A 24250-nucleotide genomic window follows, 5' to 3' on the forward strand; every position below is an offset into this window, starting at 1 on the left:
TCCTACCCTTCTAATAAAAATCAGAATTCATGGAATGCTTTTAGTACAAAAGTTGCAAACCACCCAACATTTTTGCTGTAGTTTTGTAAGTTGGAAATTCTTAACTTGTAGAAAGTGTTACAATAGTTAAGACAATTGTCAGAAATTCCTTTTCTGTTATTAACAAAGCATACAAATTATTATTATGCCAGTTCAGGCAACAGCTTTAAGTGCTTTTTTAAAATCTAACAATCAACAATAAAGACCAATTTTGGATATTAAGATGAAATATTGTTACAAGCCCAGAAATCTTCCTGGGGCATATGGCACTTTTTGCATGGTCTTCATTATCTCTTCTACAGTTCATGAACTTGCTATTATTAGGTTTTTTTGATGTAAAAAAAGAGACAAAGTAGTTTTTACAACAGCTGCAAAGCAAATATACTATTAACTTTGTACAATGGTGAGAATTGTTCAAAAAAAAGCTGTTCTAAGCTGTGTACACAAGACAGTAAACTACTTCTGGAATGTTAATAAAAACAAACATTTTGGAAATGTTCAGAGGAGCAAGCAACATGTGCAGGAAAGGTAGTTAATAGTTCATGTTGATGACCTTCAATCAGAATGAAGGTTGTGAGAATGTTAAGGTACTGCATTTCAACAAACAAGGCATGGAAATTAAGACCAAACCCATTCCAAGGTGATGCAGGTGAACGATACTTCTATACTCAAACTACCCGCTAACTGACATTCACATTTCATAATATTACAGAGGACATTCAGTCTATCATCAGGCTGTACAGCTTTCTGCAGTGCAGTCAGACTACAAATGCATGGTCAGGTTTCGTACAATGCCAAAGCTTGATGTGTCAGGTTTAGTTAATATTTATCAAAGCATGATTTGCAACATCATTCCCATCTCCTGGAAGAAGATAGGGATGAGCAATGCACAAGGTACCAACTCAAATATTGCTAAGCAGTTATCAAATAGCTTGTCATTACCCATTTGAGCTTTTAAAAAAGGCTAATTGCTTCTGAAATATCACATCAAATTGCAAGCTGGCTTCAACAGGAAAGGAACCAAGGACATTAAATAAAGAAAGGATAATGTTAGTTACTAATCATACCAGCATGTTTACACACAAACATCAATTTATTGGATGGTTTTACCAGAGAAGCATGCCAGAAATTGTCAGGGAATCATTTGTTTACAAATTAACATTGTTAAACATTACAAAAATATTATTTTTAATGGGGAAAAATTAGTCTCAGAAACATGTGGAACACTATTTTCCTACAATTTGGTCTAGAAAAAAATCTGAAGATCTGAATATATTCAAATATATGGGATGGGAAATCAGTGGGCCTCAAAGGCTTAATGCCAATGCATTTGAAAAACTTTAATGTTACCTCAAAATGAGTGGCTGAATAAACATGATAAATCAAATAGTTAATTTGTCTTTTTTTGTTTCTATGTATTGCAAATTTCTGTCATACAGACCCTTGGCCATTTTCAAAATTTCACTTGTAAACTTTGAGGGTGCATTGTCTTGAGTTACTCAGCTACTGTGCATACCAAATATATATCCAATTTGTCCAAATCAGTCAGTGACAAGAGATCCAGAAGTAAATCACAAAAGTCTGCACTGTGATTGAAATAAAAACACAAATGCTAGAGAAAATCAGCAGGTCAAGCGAGCAGTGATACAAAACCAATGTTTTTGTCATACCTTCAAGGTATGACAAAATCTCTGCATATGTCTGAACAAAATGATTTGGGGAGGGAGGTACAGTCCCACAGGCAAAGAGGATATGAGAGGATGTGCGTGGTGGGGGAGGGGGTCTCTGTGAATGAAGGATGGGGGAAGAGCTAGAGGAAATACGAAGGGAGGGAGAACCAGTAGGCTAGCAGAAACCAAAGTCTAAGTTAATGCCATCCAGCTCCAATTGGGAGACTTTACGGACTTCTCTGGTTTCTGCTCGTCTACTCCCCATTCTCTCTCCCCTTCCCAACTGTCTTCTTTCCTCCAGCTCTCCACCCTCACAGCCATTCCTCCTCCTCCTCCTACTTCCTGGAGTACCCTCCCTTATCCACCTATTACCACTGTGCTCCTCCCCTACCCTTTCCCCACACCATTTTGTTCAGGTGCCTGTCTACATTTTGTCATAACTTGGAAGGGGCAAAGCCCGAAATGTTGGTTATGTATTTTTATCTTTGCTACATAAAGTACACTGTTTGACCTACTAAGTTTCTTCAGCATGGTTTTGACAACAGATTTAGATTGTCTTGCAGTGGGTTAAAAAGAAAAGAGCATCTCTTGCTTCATGAGGACTCAGCTGTTTATGCATAAACTAGGATCAACTAAACCACAGTTTGAGAATAAATAGCTAAAAAGTCAAGGAAAATTTCAGAGTTCAAAGGATAGGGGTGATCAGTGTTGTTTTTACTTGTCCTTGAACAAATAGGCAATTTCATGTGCCATAAGAAATGTACACACTGAATCAGTTAATTTAAAATACTGTTATAAAACAGCATTTTTCAAAACATCACAGCAGAGTTCTCAGTTATATTCTGAAACAAAAATGGAAATACAGTACCATCAAAACAGCTCAACATTCCTCTTTTACACTACCAAAGAATCTGCAAGTACAAAATTACAGGAATATAAAAACCAAAGTGTGATGCATTACAGTGAAGACAGTGCAAATATAAGTGACAGATGTGACTTCGATTTGACAGTTGCATTTCTTGTGGTACTTCAGTTTCTGCAGTTTTTAAAGAGAAATAACTGTTTTGAAGACAGTTTAATTTTAAATATTTAAATGTTATGGCATATTAATTTTGGTCATTTTTCAAGACAAAAAAAATCACTAAATATGCATAACACATAACTTGTAATTTTGTTAATCACAATTTCAATGCTGTTGAAAGGAAATTACATTACAGGCTATTGACCCCAAATCCCTTAAGCAGTCATTCTGAAAAAAATGATCAATGCTAACATTTAGTTGCAAAATGAACAATAAATGTAGCCCAGTGTTGAATCCTGGCCTTTTGTTAAAATTCCAAATATACTGCCAATGCAAGTACTATTCACAGAAAAAAATTTACCCTTACCCACATGAGAAGAGCATTTTTTTTATACAAAGGGAGGGATCCAGTACATTTGGTCGAAGACATCTTGGATTGGCAAGTAACTTGTAATGTTACGAATGAAAAGTTGGGGAAAATTCCTGGGATGTTCTAAGAAACAATACAAACTGTTCTTGTCTTGCACCTTTACACTAACAGCTTTCAAATTCACTGTAAAATATGAAGTTAGTGGCTTGTGTAACTTGAAACTTTAACAGACATTTCTAGTGCTTTCAAGTGAATTTTTAAGACAAAGAAAAATTAGTCTTACTACAGACCCAAGTTATAGTTTAATTTGGGATCCCCTGATTTAGGTGCTTCAAAACATTGACGTCTCCACTTCCTTGCTGAACATTCCTTCAAAATTAAGATCCTTGGCCATGAGTTCTTCTTCCACTTCCTCCAAGGCCCACTGGTGATCCATGATTTCCAATGCTTCCCATTCAGCCTTTTGAATGAAATACAAATACCAAAATAAATTCAGATTATTTCTGTCATTTAGATTTGCACTGGTGTATAGATTTTATTATATCAATTTGTTCTTTCATTTCTCTTATTCATACAAAGACAGTTTTTCATACAAATTCACACAAATTGGTGCCAGCATGTTGCTTTAATTTGAGGATATAATGGAGGACAACTGTTCTCACCTATTCTTAAGCAAATTTTCATCAGAGTTTATTGTATTGTAATCAGTAAAGGAACCTCAGTTTCAGGACTTTTGAGGCTCAACAAAATTCCTCAAAAGCTCTGCAGTGAAAATCAAAAAGACAATGACTGGAGAAATTTAGCCAAGAGGAAGCTGGACTGGGGCATTTTCAGGAAACAGGCCACATATAATTGCAATGTTTTGAATTGGAGGCACAAATATCAAGGAGTTAGAAAGGGCCATCTCTTTTTGCGAAGAGGTCAGCAATAAGAAGAATAGAAGAGGGAAAAATTCTTTTTACCTACAGATGAAAAAGTATTTGAATTCATCACCAGATACTTCAGAAGCTACAAGGCTGCAGATGAAGTGCTGGATAGTTTTGCCTCAGTCTGAATGACAAAATAGACAGAAGATCCTCCTTGTCTGCTGCAAATTTCTGACACTTTCTGAACTGGTCTGAATGAGGTTGTAGATTTAAACAGAAAGTTATTAATTTTGTTTCTCATGATCAGCTGCTGCAACATTGAGAATTACCAGTTATTTTCTTGAAGTTTTTCCCCATTAATCATTGCTTTACAAATTCCCACTAAAGTATTCCCTCCTGTGAATGCCAGTACAATTGATCACTTCTGGAGAAGTTTCCATTTTTGTGCCATCCTTTCTCAGGTCATGGCAAATTAGTATCACTGCACTGCAACACTTTTGGACAATGCAAAATAAGTTCTGATAGTTTTCTTGGCAACCACTTCAGTTCACTCTCACAAAGTTGTATGGTTGAAACCAACCATTGGTGCACATCTGGCAACAAATACTCCAATTACCATTGGAGAAGGATGGAAATGAATCTGAACAGTTACAAAGTGTACAGATTTGAGTTTCATAAATAAAAAAAATAATGTACATTTTAAAAAAAATCTTCTCCAATATTGCTACTAATGTCTCCACTAACATTATCCAAATCTGCAGCTACGCGGGGTCAGGATCAGTTAATTATCTCCATCTTATAGCTGAATGCAATACTGTGAAAGAGAAAGAATTTGAAGAATCCAAATAACTCGGATATACTGGGGGGCTAGAACAAATATTTATTGTGCTAAGATGTCATTAAATTGAAAATTAAACAAACCTTAAAAGCTTTATTTGTATCTGGAGGCATTGCCATTGCAGCACCTGTCATCTGTTCTTGCATAATTCGTGACTGATCTGCAGCTACAATGAGAGGCAAAGAATACATCAAGTACCATGGATTAGAGGTCCAAGGAAAAGATCAAATTATTTAAAATATCTGAAAGATAACATTTTATACACTGATAAGCATCTTCATTCTAAGTACACATTCCTGAATAGAGCAAACAGCTCCAAACAAACGTTATGCAGCAAATCAGAATTAATGTTAAAAAAAATAGCCAACAGTAAAAAGTAGCAAAGCCTCATTAAAAATATCCAATTATATCCTCAAATTATACCCATCTTTTTGTTGTCTAGCTTTTATGATGCTCAAGAGTTAAAGATCTCCCAAGTTTTCCAAAATTATTTGGTTGTTGGAAAAAAAAGCACAAAATTGATAATCGATGATCATTTTACTGGTTATTATTATTTTTATTTCAATGCAATCAAATTGTAGGCATCAACCCATTTCCTATCTGATGGATAGGAGTATAACTTCTGATGGGAGGTTGATTTAGCAAAAAGTTTCCATCTAACTTTTCACAACCAATTATCAATGTTCTGGTTCAGGATGAGAAATGGTTTTAGTCAACACATTGTTAAAATGAGTTTGTAGCACAATAGGTTTTATTTGCCACTTCAGGTTATCCTGACTGGTATCGGATTATAAAAGCAAACGTTTTTCTTCCAGCCTCAAATTTTATGGGGGGGGGGGGGCAGGGGGACAGCAAATTCTGGTTCTATTCTTACAACCAAGGTTCCAGCTTTTTTGTGATATGCAGCAGGAGGGGTAAGCAATAGTCGAGGGATAAAATGCTGTGGCAATTACCTGTCGTCATCCATCCCCAAAAACAGTTAAAATAAATCAGGTCAGCAATAAGGGGAATGTTATAGTTGTGACAGTTGAAGGGAAAGCATAATACTCATCTCTTCTTCAGGCTTCACTTTGAATAGACATCACAACTCACTGTATTAGAGCTCAAGAGAGAGAAACAAAAGTTTGCAGACATTGTGATTGTAGTAAAAACACAGAAATGCAGAAGGAACTCAGCCAGCCAAACAGCGTCCAAAGGAGGTAAAGATATACAGTATAACCAATGTTTTGGGCCTGAGCCCTTCAAGGTTCGAGTAAAAAGCAGACAGGCACCTGAATTAAAAGACAGGTGAGAAGGGAAGAATTGGCAGGGAAAGTACAGGGTAACAAACGAAGGGTGTTAATTAGATATGGTGGATCATTGAAAGAGGAAAGTTTGAATTAACTTCCACCAGTCTATTATCAGGCCCAAAACATTGGTTATCTATCTTTTCCTCCTATGGATGCTTCAAGACCTGCTGAGTTCCTTCAGCATGTGCTTTTAGTATTAAAGCTAAACCCTTGTCTTTCCTCTGAACCACAATAGATTACAAGACAGCCTTGACTGAATATAAATGTAGATTTTACATGTTAATATTGATGTACCATGTGGCAATACATTTTCAGTCTGACTCCTTCATTATATTCTCCCTTCATCCTCAAAAAAAGCTAATACCAGCTAGTTATGAATATAGTCCAACTCAGAGGATATTAATGACATTCAATATTTCCAAACAGGGTGTTATCCTTATTGTAGGTCCATGACCAGTGGTGTTCTGCAGGGCTTTGTGCTGAGACCTCTGTTGTTTGAGATAAAGGCAAATAACTTGTAGAAAAAGAAGGTAGACGCATCAACAAGTTTGCAAATGACAATAAGATTGGTGGAGTTGTGACAGTACAGAGGGATATCAAAGGATACAGTAGGAAATAGGAACAGTTACAGATATGGATGGAGGAATGGCAGATAGAGTTTAATCTGAGCAAATGTGAGATGCTGCACTTTGGGAGATCAAATGTCAAAGGATGCTTGCCACTGGGCAGGACATGGAGTACAAGAGGAAGGGAGTCATATTGCTGCTACTTAAAACTTAGGCCATACTTGGAGAACTGTATGCAACTTAAGGGAAGCACATTCTATTTTATTTTGGCTTGATTGTGTTAATTAACAACACAGGCCAGAATGTCTGGTATTGTTTTAGTCATTCATGTTTAATGAAGTTTAAAAAGGTTTGTATGTTGTTGAGATGGTACATTTCATCTTTAGATTCTTGGGTAATTACTGAATCTAATTTTCTCAAAATGTAAAATAAACAAGATGTTGCTAATGGAAGAAGGTCAAATAGGTTGAATGGCCTTTACTGCTGCGGTGATCTGAAACACCCAATTCAATTACAGACCATTATTTGCTCTTATTTGTTATGCTTTTTTAGAAAGAGGCTTCCCCGATTTCAGAGAGTTGAGAAACTCAGTCTCTGGTTGAACCAACAAATGCCACAAAGATTCAAACTGAAATCTCCTATTTCAGATAGGAAATCGGTCTTCCCATATATTCAAAGTGATAAATCACCCAATTTACAATATTGTACAGAGGCTTGTGTTTTTAGTATTAAAGCTAAGCCCTTGCCTTTCCTCTGAACCACATTAGATTACAAGAGAGCCTTGACTGAATACAAATGTAGATTTTACATGTTATATTGATGTACCATGTGGCAATACATTTTCAGTCTGACTCCTACATTAGATTTATAGTCTCCCTTCATTCTCAAAAAAGCTAATGCCAGCTAGTTATGAATATAGTCCAACTCAGAGGATATTAATGACATTCAATATTTCCAAACAGGGTGTTATCCTTATTGTAGGTCCATGACCAGTGGTTTTCATGCAAGGGCATGAAAAAAAGAATCAAAAGTCAAGAAATTCACCATGCATAATCTTGTCTTTCTGGTTACTCCATAGGGGCACAAGGTCAGTATTTTAATTTGCATATTTTCTTATGACAGAATAATAAAAATTATTCACACCATCTGAGTACAACTACACCTTTTAAAGTGTACAGCTTTTGTTCTTTTGCTGAGGAAATTTAACTAATTTTCATCCCTTTTCCTTCCAAACCAATCCCAATGCACATGACATCGGAAGTGCTTAAGTCATTAATTACCATTATCTTGTCCAAGGAGTAGAGAATACATACTTCTGAGTCCAAACACATTGAGAAAATACCAAGATGCCGAGCTCACCCTGAGTTTAAAAAAAAAGGTAAATTAACTTCAAACAAATGGAAAAAGTTAAAGTAATGCAATAATATTTCTCCATGATCAAATTTGTAGCAAAAACTATAAAATAAATACTCTCCAGTCAAGGTGTGGCATGTTCCAGTATTAAAGCATATCCCTCGTGCATTTTTCCCCACACAACTCAGATTTCAAATTTATTGTCAGAGTCCATATGTGACATCACATACAACCCTGAGATTCTTTTTCCTGCTGTGCAAAAAACTACACGATGTACACGCAAACAAATAAAGAAATGCAAACAGACTGTGCAATAGAGATAAAAAACAAATTTAAATTTAAAGTGCAAAAGTAAGAGTCCTGAAATGAGTCTCTGATTGAGTTTGTCATTGAGGAGTCTGATGGTGAAGGGGTAGCAGCTGTTCCTGAACCTAGGAGTGCGAGTCTTGTGGCACCGACACCTCTTTCCTGACGGCAGCAGCGAGAACAGAGTGTGTGCTGGGTGGTGTGGATCCCTGATGATTGCTACTGCTCTCCGACGGCAGCGTTCCCTGTAGATGTTCATGATAGTGGGAGGAGTTTTTCCTGTGCTGTCCTGGATTGTGTCCTCAGCTTTTGCAGGGGTATTGGTGCCCCCATACCAGACTATGATGCAGTTGTTCAGCACACTTTCCACCACATCAATGTAGAAGTTTGCCAAGGTTTTCCAAACCTCTGCAAACTGCTGAGGAACTAGCAGCACTGATGTGCTTTCTTCACAATGCCATTAGATGCTATCTTAGCAATACTTCAAGGGGGAAAAAACTGATCAAATGATCCAAAATTTTAAAAATAAAATGACATTTGATTCCCGTTTTCCCATTTCTATGCTCCTTCTCATTTCCTTATTTTCAATTTCTTTACAGAGATGAATTTGGAGCCAGTGTAGTTTATAGAGAGGACTGTGTCAAAAGAATAGTAGCAAATTGCTGGCATTTCAATTATTAAATAAAAACAGGATAAAATCAACAATGCTCTTTAAGAACTACAAATCTCATAACCTTTACATGATGTCTTTCACAAGTCAGGTCATCCTATTGTGCTTTACACTTAGCTAAAGGGGTACTTTACAAGTGGGATTACTCATGCAGGAGACTGCTAATTTGTACACAGCAAACTTGTGCAATTGCAATATAATGGTTGAATTGGTAATTTTTTTGCAATGTTCAGTGAGGAACAAATATTGTTACACCCAAACTTTTCAAATTAGTATCATGCATTTTTTTAAAAAAATATAAAATGTGCCTCAAACACTTTGCACACAAATTCTTAGCCAAAAGGAAAACCAGCTAAAAATAAAAATAAAAATGTAGGAATAGAGATTGAGGAATCTTTATAAAAACTCATGAGAATTTTAATGGAGTTTTAAATGAGCCAAATTGATCTAGCTTCCATTTAAAAAATCAATAGTCCTATTGAATTTTCAGTGGAGACTCGAGTTATCTGACCCTGACACAGCCTTTGTTTATCCCTGTCTTACGTTAATGGATGATAAATGTAGCATTGAACAGGTTGAATTGCTGTAAGAATCCTGTTTGCTATAGATAGATTCCATCGATTGAAAAAAGACTCAATGCACATTTTTATTCTCAATTTCAACACAATGATCTCCAGGCAGTTTGCTTCAACTTTTGCAGCTCCCTCAAATTTTAGAAGCCACTCAACATTACTACTTGGGTCACCTGGGTTTGTTTCACCTTTTTCCCTGCCTTAAGCATAGGTCTGTAAAAATCTTTGATTCAAGGTTGAGTCAGTGGTGAAGAAGGTGAATGCAATGTTGGTTTTAATTTCTTGAGGAATGGCATACAAGAGCAGGGGTGTAATGTTGAGACTCGATAAAGGACTGGTGAAACTTCACAAAGTACTGTGCACAGTTTTGGGCACCATATTTGAGAAAAGACGTGTTGAATAGGGTTCAGAGAAAATTTACTAGAATGATACCAAGAGCAAAAGGGTTAGCATATGAAGAACAATTGTCGATTCTTGGACTGTACTTGTTGGGAGTACAGAAGTATTAATGGGGACCTCCTAGAGGCATTTTGATGCTGAAAGGCCTGGACAGAATATATGTGGTGAGGATGTTTCCCATGTAGGGAAGGACAAGAGAGTACACCAAAATAAAAGGGTGTCAATTTAAAACAGAAATCCAGAAACATTTCTTTAGTAAGAGGATCGAGAGTCTGTGGAACCTGTTGCAACAGGCGGCAGTGGAACAGGTTGTTGGGTGTATTTAAGGCAGAGATTGACAAGTATTTGATTAGTCAGGACGTCAAGGGCTACAGGGAGAAAGCAGAGTAGTAGTGCTGAGTTCGGGGGATGGATGATTAGAATGGAGGAGCAGACTCCTCCAGACTCCTACTTCTGCTCCAATATTTTGTGATTTTTAGAGGAATAATAAATTTGAAAATGGGCCAGAGGATCAAAGTCCATGGGTTATTTTAAAATGATTAGATGTGATAATTGGATATGTTAACCCAGTGTTAAAGTTTTAGATCTATTTTTAAATTATATCGGCAATATGGAGAAAAAGGAAGCATTTTATGTGAGAATATGTCATTTAGCACCTGCAGCTCATATTAAGACAAGAAATAGACTTAATTAGCGCAAATATGTAGGTTTAGTGAAAATATTCTGCTTGCTAATTTTTTTTAAAAACGCCTGTAGAGTGCACAAGATGCTTATGGAGGAGTTGCATGTTCTGCTTCACTTTTCAACATACCAGGAAGCATCAAGAGAGAGCAGCTCAATTCCCTGTTGTAACATGGGCTTAAAACGTAATGTCAGAGGAAAAGGAACCTTTGCTGAAGAGAAAAAAAAAAATGGATTAGTTTTGTAAAAGCATTCCAACTTCAAATCATTAAACATACATTTAATATTTGGACTAGCTGGTACTGCCAATGCAAGTTGCAATGCTGTTTCATCAAATCAGAAAAAAACAATTCAAAAACACCCAAGAAAAGTGGAACTAATTTAATGCTAGAAAAGTTGCTTAGCTTTTAAACCCAACAAGAGTATTAGAGGGAAAATGCAGATTGAAGTCATGAAAATCAGAGGAAATCCATTTGATCCTTGAATCAGTGCCTCTTTTATACCAGGAGACTCTTATAGAACTAAAGCAATACATTTAGGAATTCCAGCGACTTGAAGCAAATCAAAATAATGGAACAACTTATCAATCTGGTCAAGCAGTAAAGCAGAAAGTAAGAAACCGTGTTGCATGATTTCAAATCACAAAATTTGCATTTATATAATGCTAAATGAAAGAGTAATCATGTTAGTGGAGCTTAGCACGAGACATGGAGTCAAGGTTACACAGCACGTACAGAGACCCTTTGGCCAAACTCATCCACGCTCTTCTCCAGCAAATCTCCCTGCTCGAATACTGATCCCTCTCCAGTTCAAGTGCAATCCAACCTTCCTGCCCAATTGTTCAAGAATCCGAATCCCTTCCTCCTGCACCAGCTCCTCAGCCACACATTCATCTGCCACTATTACCATCCTCACTCACACTTGGCACCAGGAGCAATCCAGAGATGACAATCCACGAGATCCTTTTTAACCATCAACTCAACTCCCTACATTTACTCTACAAGACCTTATCTCCATTTCTATCCATGTTATTGACCTCTGACTTCTGCTCCTCCCCTTGAAAATATTCTGCAAATATTTGGCAACCAGGAGACAATGCACCATCTTGGAGGGGCAAAAAAAAATCTGCGGAGGAACTTAGGGGACAGAGAAGCATTAGTGTGAGAATAAGAATGGTCAATGTTTCGAGTCAGAGTGGGTCATCAACACAGAATGCAGAGGAGAGAGGGGAGGTAGCCAGCACAATAAGGACAGGGCGGGAGAGGAGAATCCTGGAGTCTCATTTGAAGCAACAGAATCTCATGATCATCCCCCAAGTATCCAATCTCCCATCACCACAGTTCTCCTAGCCTCCCCTCAATCCCTGTTGCGCATCACAGCCAGTTGTAGAGCCACGGACCTGGCAGCTGCTGCTAATCTCCTGTGAGAGTTCAAAGACCAAAGTAGATGAAGAATGAAATTTAATACATCAGATGAAAATGGAGGCAAATTTGGAGAGATGGGATGGGAAAAAAAGATTGGTCCACAATACAGGCAGTTAGGTTTTTAAAATAGTGATGATGTACAAACAAAGATGTCAAAGGAATGAAATTCAGAGAGGTCGCATGTAATTGTTGATCAAAGTAAAGACAGGCTGAATAAGGTCATTATTAAAACAAGTTTGATATTCAAATCTGCACTGAAAGGGATACCAAGCTTGTAATTTTTGAATCAATTAACAATTGTGACAGGAGAATGAAATTTTCTCATTGTTCAATGGAAGGAAAATGATTTTATAACTAGTTTGTGACTATATTTGATACACAGGATCAGAACATCAATTATTTAGCTGCTGTTCTTTTACAGCACATTACCTACTTGTGACAAAACCAGAGAAGGTCCAATTGATCCAGCCACCAATAAGAATCATGGGAAGTACATTGGTAACATTGCCTTTCATCATGTCCATCACCATAGAAGGGTCTGAAAACAAAGTAGTGAAAATTATTTGGCTTAATCTTAGCTTTTGTGCGCTTTAGAAATCACATCGAGTTTGCTGCTAGTCAATTGAGACAAGATAAAGTGGGGGAAAAAGTGGAAGCGAGCTGTGAAATTCCTTGATTGAGGAAGAATAGACAGTAATTTCATAATCTGGACATACAAATCATGGCCACATTTAGTGGTGGTTTTTACTTATCCACTCTTAATTTTCCTCAATGATCTGCCAAAAAATTGACAAATAAATGTGGCAAGCATTGGACATGAAACTTCAACATCAATAAATCCAAGTTTACACGTTTGTCTCCATTAAACACCTAGAGTAGCTACATAAATATGAGCAAGCTAGAAGGGAGCATCTTAAATGAGTGACTCATCTCCTGACCATTAAAGTCTTTCCATCAAGGTCAAGATAAAATTCAAGAACATAATGGAATATGGTACATCTACATGGACAAGGACATCTTTTGACAACAATTGTCAAGCTCAACATCATTCAGAGTAAAGCATCCATTCCCTATCCTCTCATAGGTGATTTCTCTCCAATATATACCTTCCTGAAGTGGAAATATTTGCCAAAAATATTATTGGTTGACAAGTAACAATATAGAAAATAGCACAGGAACAGGGTCTTCATCCCACGTTTGTGTTGAATGCAATGCCTAAATTAAAAATCTGCTGCTTCTTCAACCAACTAATGCATCATCACAAGGAAAGATCCTTCATTTAGAATATTCCAAAACATTTAATGGCCTTTGATTATAATGGAAATATAGTTTGCGCAGCCATTTTTGAAACCAGTGTAAATACAAGAATCCACAGAATGAAAGGGAAAAATGTTATTGTTTTAATTTACATATCTACTGCATATCTTACAAAGAGGAGAAGAACCAATTACCTGTCACGGGAGAGGGCGGAACAACTTTCCTTTTTGTCTTCTTGAAAAATCCATCATCGGGGTTGTTAAAATAATACTTCCGTGTTAGGAAAGACTAGAAGGTTAAACATATGAAAATTATCAAAATAAACAGAATTTAAAATGTTCCAAAACCCACCGAGGGGAAAACATTTTTTTTTTTTTTAGAAACAAAATGAAGCATCATCTAAATGTAAATCTGTGGCACACTATTAGAATGGTGGTTTTACAACTGGATCTAGCACTACAAATGATTACATTCAGAATGCAAAGTTCCCAGTGGCAAAGGGTACAATTTCTTTCAAATTATTGGTATGTTATGGGAGTAGGGAAATGGTAGATTGAACTCTATTGCACATGCTATCCATACAATTTTTGAATAACTAAGAGATTAACTGGAACTCAGAATGATCAGTATATTCATTAGCCAAAGCAAAAGAAATGAAATTAGGGTGGCTCAGTTGGTGTAGCAGTTAGCACAACACCTTCACAGCACCAGTGATCGGGACCAGTCTGGGGTTCAAATCCTGAGCTGTCTGTAAGGAGTTTGTATGTTCTTCCCTTGCCTGCATGGGTTTTCCCTGGGGGCTCCGGTTTCCTCCCACCGTTCGAAATGTACCAGGGTTGAGGCTTTATTAGGTATAAATTGGGCAGTAGCGACTCTGCCAAAATGTGCTGTATGTTAAAATTTAAAGAAATTTTAAAAAAGAAAAAGGTGAGCTGAACTTCACTGACCTTCAACTTTCTTTTCAATGCCAAAAAAAAAATCACATCTAGAAAAAAGGAAATAATTACCTGCTTTGGAATATATCTGCCATTTTCTCTCAGAATTCTACTTCTGATCAGAATTTGACTGCAAGACAAATACATAAATTATACCTTTAACCTTGTTGAATAAATGCAATGCAAATTATAAAGAATAGGGTAAAGTTTGAGTAGTTTGATATCCTCTATCAAAGCAGTCTCAATTGCTGTATGTTTTTCACACTATTGGAATATTTTGGTTAATTACCAAAAACATCACAACAAAATTGTTGTTTTCTCATATGCTGGTGAATCCAATGGTTTGAAATTTTTTTTTTTTAGCTCTTTTGCGAGAGACAGACTAAAGGCCCAGTGAGAAACAGGCATAGGCATGTGGCAACATCAGCTATAAAGCCCATCACATTTTATTAAATTGTGATTCTGGCGAGTTGTATTTGTTCTATTTAGCTGTTATTTTCTTCAATTATTTTGCAATCCAAACAGTACAATTAGAACCATAGAACATTGCAGTACAGAATCAGGCCCCTTTAGCCCTTCTAACCCGTGCCAATTTTTTTTTGCCTAGTCCCACTGACCTGCACATAGTCCATAGCCTTCCATACCTATTCCATCCATGTACTTGCCTAAATTCTTCTTAAATGTTAAAATTGAGCCCTCACCACTTCAGCTGGCAGGTCTTCACACTGTTCTTCACATTCCCACCACTCTGCGTGAAGTTCTCCATCATGTTCCCATTTCACTCTTAATCCATGCCTCTGGTTTGGATCTCATCTACCCTCAGTGGAAAAAGCCCATTTATTCAGTCTGCACCCCTCAATTTTAAAATCCTCTATTAAATCTCCCCTCATTCTTCTATGCTCCAGGAAATAAAGTCCTAACCTGTTTAACCTTTCTCTGTAATTCAGTTCCTGAAGTCCAGGCAACATCCTAGTGAATCTTCTCTGCACTCTTTCAATCTTATTGATCTCTTTCCTGTAGTTAGGTGACCAAAACTGCACACAATACTCCAAATTTGGCCTTACCATTGTCTTTAACAACTTAACCATAACATCCCAACTCCTATATTCAATACTTGATTTATGAAGGACGATATGCCAAAAGGTCTCTTTACGACCCTATCTACCTGTGATGCCACATTCAGGGAATTATGTATTTCTATTCTCTGTGGTACTACACTTCTCAGTGCCCTACTGCGACAAAGTATGCTTTTGGGAGATAAATTGGGAAAGGTTTGTTAGAGTAGGTTACAGACAAACACTTTAAAACAGATCTTATTTGAAATACTGGAGCTCTGCCCAATTCTAGACATATATGGGCCTCAGCTTTTGCAAGAACTTTGAAGAGTGCTCAAGAGTCCTCACTAATGCATTGTTGTTTACAAAAGGCAACAGATGAAAGATCTTGTTGGAGCCACTTTCTGTCTGGAAGAAAGCTTGCTGTTCTGAGAGGGTCATGTGGTTTTGCAGAGGGAGTCCAACAGGCTTTCTCTCAGAGAGAGACACACAGATCAGTTCTGCAGTGTTACAGCCAGCAGACAGCAGCTGGGACTAGAACAGGAGAAGATCGCAAGCTTGTAGAATGCCACATTTTGGAAGACAGCCTGGTCAAGCCCTTGTAGTTCATGCAAGAGGAGAGGGCTGGCTGTCTAATGTTTCACTTGGAATAAGTGAAACAAAAAGGAACTCTGTGATGACCTGAAAGAAAGAGGTTATCATCTGGAAAACCCTGATGGGGCAAGTTTCTTCAGCAAGACACTGAAATGTCAACAAATCTCTCTCAAAACTGATAAGAACCTTACTGAGCTGTTACCATTCACCTTTCAAGCACCAAAGCCTGGTGAACTTTATAAATGTTAAATTCTGTGCACAGCACAAGGATTGCCTGCAATCAATGAACTTGGAGGAATGAGAAGTGAGATTGGACTGTGAACCAAATAACTTTTCTGAACTTACACACACATTACATACATGTGCGCTAAGAATTAGAAGGGGGTTAAGTTAGGTTAATTAAGTCAATAGAGACAAGTTAAAGTTTGATTCTATTTTCATATTTAAAGGTAATTAAAAGCAACTTTTGTTTAAGTAACCATTTGTCTTGGTGAATATCTATTGTTGCTGGGTTTTGGGGTCCTCTGGGCTTGTAACAGTATGTCCTTTCTTGGTTTGTCCTTCCAAAATGCAACACCCCCCACTTGTCTGCATTAAATTCCATCTGCCACTTTTCAGCCTATTTTTTTTTTTATATATAGCTGATCCAGAACCCTCTGAAAGCTTTGAAAATCTTTTTTGTTGTCCAAAATGCCTCCAATCTTAGTGTCATCAGCAAACTTGCTAATCCAATTTATCACATTATTATCCAGATCACTGATCCCTGAGGCACACCACTGAAGCAATCATCCACCACTATTCTGGCTTCTCCCATCCAACCATTGTCGAATTCAGTTCACTATTTCATCATGAATACCTTGCATCTGAACCTTCCTAACTGATCTCCCATGTGGGACCTTGTCAAAGGCCTTACTAAAGTCCCTCCAGACAACATCCAGTCTTCGTCAACTTTCCTGGTAACCACCTTGAAAAATTCTGTAACGTTTGTTAAACATGACCAACCATGCATAAAGACATGTTGACTACCCCGAATCAGTTCCTGGCTATCCAAATACTTGTATATCTGATCTCTAAGAACACCTTTCAATAATTTACATACTACTGACATCAGACTCACCGGCCTATAATTTCCAGGGTTACTTCTGGAGCCTATATTAAAAACCACACATTTAGAAAATAGTCTTCCTCCAAATATTTTATTTTCTTTTAAATTTCTTAAGATACATTATTTTACTCTAAATGCAAGTATTTTCATCTTCCAAGATTTCAGCAATGTGCTAAAAAAAACCCCCAGAACAATAGCTGTCCATCACTTAATTACTGGGATCTTTTATTTGAATGGAACACAACAGGACTTTACTCATCAGAAGCAAAACCACAATCTGCTGAAAGAACTCAATGGGTTGAGCAGTAATGGAGAAGAAAGAATTACGTTTCAGGCCAGAACTCTTCATTTCATTATCTATAGTCTCTCATGATTCACTGCTTATCAGAGGTTGACCAATGAGTTAATTTAAAAAAACCCACACTGCAAACAGTGCACTTAAAAGAAAGTAGCAAACAAATTTCTGCTTCACCCAGGCATACAGTTTGGGTTCTTGGATGATAGAAACAAAAGGGTTAAAAGCACAGTTTCAAAGTAGAAAGCAAAGTTGACGCCAAAGATAACCCCATCTCCCCCTGATGAACTGGCTGCCTACGTAGCTGCAGCCGAGGTGAGAACTCCAAGGCTACTCAAGGCAGCGGGACAAGACAACATACCCAGTCAGGTACTTAAGGGCTGTGACAACCAACTGATGGAGGTCCTTATGGACATCTTCAAGACGTCAGTGCAGTACAAAGTAAACCCAGGGTATCTGAACATTTCCCATCACTGAAACACTCCATTCCAGACAACGTCCGAGTGGATTTCTCTGCTCCCTCTGGCTAGGATTCAACAGATAACCATAGAAACAGAAAGGGAGCCATCCAGGTGAGCGTCAGTGCACAAGCACTGGAGAATAAAATATGGAAGGTTATGATAATTTAGGATGCAAAAAGATAAATCTTGTTAGTCATATAGGATGCCAAAGTGACTTCTATAGATATTTACCTTATGGCAAGGGATAGAAATGTAATTTCAGGGAAGAGAGGCAAAAAATGTAGAGTTAAAGGAGGGGCAAACAACATTTGAGGAGTGGAAACCAATAATTTACAGTACAGTACCCAGTATCGGAAATGCTTGGGACCAGACCTTTTTCAGAACAAAGGAACTAAGCAGCACAGTAGCATGAGCAGAAAGCCTGTATCAACGGTTAAACAACAACAACCAACAACAGGCTTTTTGAGCGCCAACATGATGCCACAAGTGAAAATTCATGTGAAATAATTTTCAGTACTTACCAAAATTTTCTATTTATTTATTTTTAAAAATTGCTGCTTACAAGATAAATGCAGCACAAAACACTAGAAATTTTCCTTGATGGCTTTTTCTAATGTTTCCTCCAGTGTTACCTGCCTCATTAAAATGGTTTTGGTCTTCTGCCATCACCAATGCTCCTGCCCCTGCCCCTACCCAGGAGCCCCCACACCAGATGTTGAGGATGGAGCTGCTAACTCCGGCTGCAGCCGATGCTGGAAACTTGGACCCAGCTCCATTTGGTAACTTCCTGGCCAAAAGAAAAGATTTTGTTTTGTACCACAGATCTCTGTTGTGACCAAAGTGGCACCAACAGAGTCCTACATGCACAAGTGAGGTGATTTTCTTTTTCAACTTGTATCACGTCAGCACTAAAAAAAAATCCAGTTTTTGGATCTCTTCGGAACTTAAGATATGAGGTACTGGACTTGTATATACTTGTATAAAAATCACTCATGTAAAAGTTGACCAAAAATCTAGAATTTTCCATTCATCTCATCGAAAAGACAACCCTAGTCCCTCACCCTGGCTCTGGTTACCCACAGGCAAGAGCTCTCAACATCCCAGTCGTGAACTCGCGTCTTGGCCCCAGCCACCCACAGGCTGGAGCTCCCGATGCCCTTGATGCAGATTTCCTACCCAATGCCAGCCATCCAGAGACTAGAGCCGCAGATGCCTTTGACAACAGATACCTACCTTGGTCCCAACCATCCTCATCCCAGCATCCACATCGACTCCCTCGCCAGTTCCCATACCACCCTCAGCCTCCACAAGGCTGTAAATGAATACCTCCTTTGCTGGATCCCACAGGTTCATTCCCCATCCCCTCACACCTCTCCCTACTCAACCCCCATCTCTTCGAAGCTCCCCCTCTCTTCCAATTTTACTTCAATCATGGTGTCTGCAGACTTTCGCATTTTAGTGTTATGATTTTTGTTACTTTGTTAGACATGTTTTGATGCGCAGACTATTATTACTTTAATTAATTGTGTTTTTTTTTCCCATTCATAGATCATTTGGACGTCTGCTATTGATAGGGTATTTTGGATGTAATAGTTGACTCATAAATTTAACAATAAAAAGTGGTCTACAAAATTTGACTTTTACATGAGTATATATGGAAGTTTCCTGATCACCATGCTAGCTGTGAAGTTAGATGATCAGTATTTTAATGGGATCGAGGGAATGAAGGGTGAAGAAAGAGAGTAGACAACCTCATTCACAACCTAAACTTGTGGATATTATGGATCTCTTAAACCATGGTCAGATGTAATTCCTATCATACACATCGGCTCCTCATAGAAGTACAGTAAAAATTCCAGGCATCTGGCATCTATGGGAATTGGTAGATGCCAGAGAAGTCAAATTTACTGGTGACTTGCAATTGTGTGCTGCGCAGGTTGGCGAACTGACCACTAGGAGTTGTTAATTTTTTTTTAACAAATTTATTCTCCACAATTTTTTTGCCCATTACTTGAATTCAGAATAACAGGGATTTTACTGTAAAAAAAATGAAAATTGTCCAAGAATCAAAGTAGCTTTTCACTCTCCTACGCAAATCTGTTATCTTGTACACTAATACTAAATCTCATCTCCAACCATCCCCCTATCCAAGGAGTATAATTCTAGATTAGGGGTGTCAAACTCAAATTCACAGAGGGCCAAAATTAAAAACTTGGACTAAGTCATGGGCCAAACTAAATATTTATTGAAAATTTTCAACAACATCTGCATGTTTTCTTTTCTTTCAACATATGTAATGTTAAACTTTTTCTTATTGAAATAAATGTTTAATAATAGTTTTGGTTAAACTCTTTCCAGAAGAAGCATTAACAAATGAGAAATAAAATATTCAATAAATAATATTTCTCTATAGCCTTTAAGCTCCGTTTAAATGTATTTTTTTTTCACAAGCCAACAAGTCAAAAAAATAACAACTTGCTTCAATGAAAATCCAATCTTTCAACTAATCCAAGTTTAGCTTGCTACACTGTGATTTACTCTGATGTACCTGGGTCTAAACCAGATACTTGGCATCTCTTAGATGCAAGTTCATCAAACTCTGGGGTCAGAGTTTGCCTCCCACCTGTCTTGAAAGGTCCTGTTTTCTGTCTTTCGTTTGGCCATTTTTCGTAAGGGGTTTATTACATGAGTTGGGCGACATGTCGCAGATGCCAATGAAAGTAAAGAGAGGAGGTGGGGGCGATTAGCGGGCTGACGGGCCGGCGCCAATGCATTTGCAAAGCATGCTGGGATTTGTAGTATTAGCTGTGCATGCGCTATATTGGCGTGGCGGCCAGCGGGCCAGCTCTAATACATATTTGATATTTATATCACGGGCCAAATTTGGCCCGCGGGCCTGATTTTGATATGCGTGTTCTAGATTATCCTGAATCACCAAAAAACTGAAATTCTTCACCCTCAGAACCAATTATTTCTCCATCGTTTACAAGGACCTTCATATCTTTCTTGACCTGTACTAATTTGAAGTAAGCACAATATTTTATATATTTATAAAATGTTGGTATTAAAATTTAAATGAATCTTGAACATTCCCCTTTTTTTCCCCCCAGTTTGTACGGGGGTTGGGGAGGGGGATTAATAGGTTTTTCTTTTATAATTTATTTAGTCTTTTTTATAAAATACCACATGTATTTGGATTAAGTTTGAAATATTGCAATATGTTTACTAAGTTGTTTTAATTTAAATAGTTTTTAAAAAATATTTAATTTTATAATTTGCAAAAAAACAACATGTTTTACACTGTCACCTTTTTGAATCCCATGTCTTATTAATAACTCCCCTTTTAACATGGCTGGCCAGTTTCAAAGCTTTATGCAAATATACATCCTTGGCTCTGTATTCTTGCATACTTTATGGAACTCTGCCATTCTAGTCTGCATTGTTTCTTTATGTCAAAGTGCATCACTTCAGCATATGTACTTTGTTCACCATTTCAGCCAGTCCATCTTTTTTCTAACTTTCTCACATTTGCAAGGTTTTTAATAACCCAAGTTAATTTGCTTCTTTATCCTAGATAGCCTTATTAAATTTGTTCAACCAGGTTTTAAACACCCCAAATTAATATTTTGGGCTGTACAGTTAGCAGTCGTGGCAGGGGTTTGAATCGTACGCTGTCTGGAAAAAGTTTATATGTTCTCTGTGGATTTCCTCCAGGGACTCCAGTTTCATGCCACCGTTCAAAATGTACTTGGGGGTTGTAGACCAATTGGGTGTAAATTGGGCAGCACAGACTTGTGGGCCGGAATGGCCTGTTACCATGCTGTATGTCCAAGAATTTGTTGATGACTCAAATCACTATTCATCACCATTGTAGGCTTTGAAAACTATCTGCTCTAAAGGTCTATGCCAAATCCTCTGAGACACCCTCCTCCTTCAAAAAAAAAGTGGCTTCCCCTCTACCATCATAAACTCATCCCGTACCCACTTCTATATTTCCCACACATCTGGCCCTGCTCCCCTAAATGCAACAAGGACAGGATTCCCCTCATCCTCACCTACCATTCCACCATCTCCACATCCACCATATTATCCTCTGCAATTTCTGTAACCTAAAACATGAACCATACACATCTTCCCTGCTCCATTCCGCATGGACTACTCCCTCATCCCTTCCCACTAATTTCCCCCTTGTACCCACCCCTATAACTGCAGATGCTCCACTTGAATCCACATGTCCTCCCTCATCAGCATTCGTGGCCCCAAAAAGTCCTTCCAAGTGAAGCAACACTTCACTTGTATATCTGCAGGGTCATTCATCTACTGCATCGAGTGCTCCTGCTGTGGCCAAAGAGACTGGATGGAGACTGGAAGATCATTCTGCTGAGCATCTTCGCTTTGGCCGCATCAATGACAGGATCTCCCAGTGGCCAGCCATTTCAATTCTGTGCCCCAGTCCAATACTGACATGGGACTTCAAAACTGAGGTCACCCATAAATTGGAGGAGCAATTTCTTTTCGGGGTCTTTTGAACCAGCAAGCATTAACATTGACGTCTCCAGTTTCCATTAGGCCACTCCCATCTCTGTCTCCTTTCCACCAGCACGCCACCCTTTTCCCCTCTCCTCTCCCAATCACTTTGCAGCTTTCTTCTCTTGTGCCCTCCCACCCATGAGCACTTGCCTGTGGGCCTGTACTCTTCCTCTCCACCCACCCCCCCCCCCCCACCACCATTTTATTCAGGAGCCTGTCTGCTTTTTGCTCATAGCTTGAGCGGCTCAAGTCCAAAATGCATCTTTGTTCTTGGTTCATAAAAAAAATGCTGTGTGACTTGCAGAGTTTCTCCAACAAAACCTCTGACCATAAAGTAAAATCCCAACATACAGCAAAACTTCAATGTTTCCATAATTGAAAGTATGCTGACAAAAAAAGTGAAAAGTATTAAATTTATGGCTGATTTTTAGCAGAGGCAGTTCCTCCCATTAGCTTATAATTTTAGAAGCATCCCACATTTTATCACTGAACAACAAATTATACAAAACCATTTGATAATACCATGACAATAAAACATCGATGCTGCTATAACCAAAAGGTGAACAGACATCCAAAGAAGACCTCAGAGAGACGAAAAAGCTGCAGAACAGCTCTTGAGCAGAGAAAGAATTGCTGGACGAACTCACCGGGTGAGATTCAGCAAAATAAAGGGTCCAGACCTAAAACACTGACAGACAATTTTGGGGCATGGATGCTGTCTGACCTGCTTGGAGTTTCTCCAGCAATTTCACTACGGGCGTGCCGGCTAACGTAGCGGTGGGCATATTGTTAACCGGGTTACAATCCCGCGCTGTCTCTAACGAGTTTGTACGTCCGCCCGTGTCTGCGTGGGGTTTCCCCGCTTTCCTGCCACCGTTGGGAACCAAGTGGGTGCAAATTGGGCGGCACGCATTGGTGGGGCGGAAGGGCCTGGTTACCGTGCTGTATGTCTCTCTAAATTAAAAAAACTCAACCCATACGCTGCGGGATTGATCTCCACCTTCTGTTGAGTACTGCGTGTATATTCTTTCCGGTGTCGTTCCTATCAAATATCCCCATCATACCAGAAGCCAAACCAACGTGAAATAACAGCAGACGGCGAGTAACCTCCATGAGAGGCCACGAAGCAGATTTTCCTTCACTTCAAGCCATCACAAGTGTGTCATGGCTGTACTAACTACAGGCCAGAAATGAAAAACCACACAGTTAAATCATTAATCAAAAAAAGCAAATACCGGAACTGATTTGAAGTTTAAAAAAAAACAGCTCTATCAACAACAGGACAAATGTGGAGTTTCCTTTCCCGCCCCCAAGTCTTTGGATAAGATGGTCTCCATGGAGATGGAGGTTAATACTGAATGTACCTGTCCGAAACTTGCTCCTCTGTCAATTTCTTTTCGCTCTGTAAGAGGATGGAGACATAATGCCTGATTAGACCCACAAAAAAGGTGATGAAGACAATGGGCAGAACCACCCAGAGCCTGATATTAGAATCAAGCAACAACTCAGGCTCCGCCATCTTATACAGGAAATGATGTCACCGACTCGCTCACTCGTATCTGTTCTCGATTCGTCTCGTCTGTGACGCCATCACGTTCAGTCAGCCGGCTGCGCCTGCGCAGTGGGAGATGCAGGGTTGAGCCATCTCGGGGGCAAGACGGCAAAGCAAATATCAGAATGACGATTTTTGTCTAACAGCAAGTATTTAAAGTATAACAATGGATCGAAGATATCCGCCAATCCAAAATTAACGGTTACAAAACTATATGTCAACTAAAACTGAGAAGTTGGAATTATTGAAGAAGTTTTTTTTTTACATTTTTTATTTTTCACACCATAAATCACAATAGCCATGATATACACTTTTTCTTTTCCAGATGTACAGAGGGATCTGGGTGTCCATGTCCATACCTCAGCGCGAAGATACTAAGCAACGCATATGACATGCTTGCCT

General features: G+C 38.4%; 1 protein-coding gene and 1 long non-coding RNA gene across 4 annotated transcripts in view; one reads left to right on the top strand and one right to left on the bottom strand.

Moving 5' to 3' along the window:
- The window catches only part of LOC138763060 (uncharacterized), a 28487-nt gene extending 11254 nt beyond the window's left edge, over positions 1 to 17233 (top strand). The window contains exons 3-4 of one of the 2 annotated variants that reach the window (XR_011357300.1): positions 7622 to 7746; positions 17169 to 17229. This is a non-coding gene — a long non-coding RNA (uncharacterized lncRNA). Of the gene's footprint in view, positions 1 to 7621; positions 7747 to 17168 lie in introns of both variants that reach the window. The other variant, XR_011357301.1, reaches the window with a different exon arrangement.
- emc3 (ER membrane protein complex subunit 3) lies at positions 1114 to 23843 on the bottom strand. 2 transcript variants are annotated; one of them, XM_069936633.1, is made up of 8 exons: positions 23661 to 23843; positions 14329 to 14386; positions 13516 to 13609; positions 12498 to 12602; positions 10771 to 10852; positions 7940 to 8019; positions 4888 to 4970; positions 1114 to 3560 (listed from the first exon to the last, which is right to left on the bottom strand). In XM_069936633.1, the coding sequence occupies exons 1-8, from the start codon at positions 23813 to 23815 to the stop codon at positions 3432 to 3434; spliced, it is 786 nt and encodes a 261-aa protein (XP_069792734.1). In that variant the 5' UTR covers positions 23816 to 23843; the 3' UTR covers positions 1114 to 3431. The 2 variants fall into 2 exon arrangements, with proteins under 2 accessions (XP_069792734.1, XP_069792735.1); XM_069936634.1 differs by lacking the exon at positions 23661 to 23843 and adding an exon at positions 23297 to 23494.
- Between the last annotated feature and the right edge of the window lie 407 nt (positions 23844 to 24250).

Source organism: Narcine bancroftii, chromosome 5, assembly GCF_036971445.1.
Source record: "Narcine bancroftii isolate sNarBan1 chromosome 5, sNarBan1.hap1, whole genome shotgun sequence".
In the NCBI taxonomy this organism is placed as follows: domain Eukaryota; kingdom Metazoa; phylum Chordata; class Chondrichthyes; order Torpediniformes; family Narcinidae; genus Narcine; species Narcine bancroftii.

What these genes read in the sequence shown, in the direction of transcription:
- emc3 (XM_069936633.1), bottom strand. Translation starts at nt 23,815, where the DNA reads ATGGCGGAGCCTGAGTTGTTGCTTGATTCTAATATCAGGCTCTGGGTG. An exon ending in CTCTCTCTTGATGCTTCCTG is followed by an intron (nt 8,020 to 10,770) that starts GTATGTTGAAAA and finishes TTTTAAACTCAG; the next exon opens with GGTGAGCTCGGCATCTTGGT. An exon ending in ACTCCTTGGACAAGATAATG is followed by an intron (nt 4,971 to 7,939) that starts GTAATTAATGAC and finishes CTCTCATTGTAG; the next exon opens with CTGCAGATCAGTCACGAATT.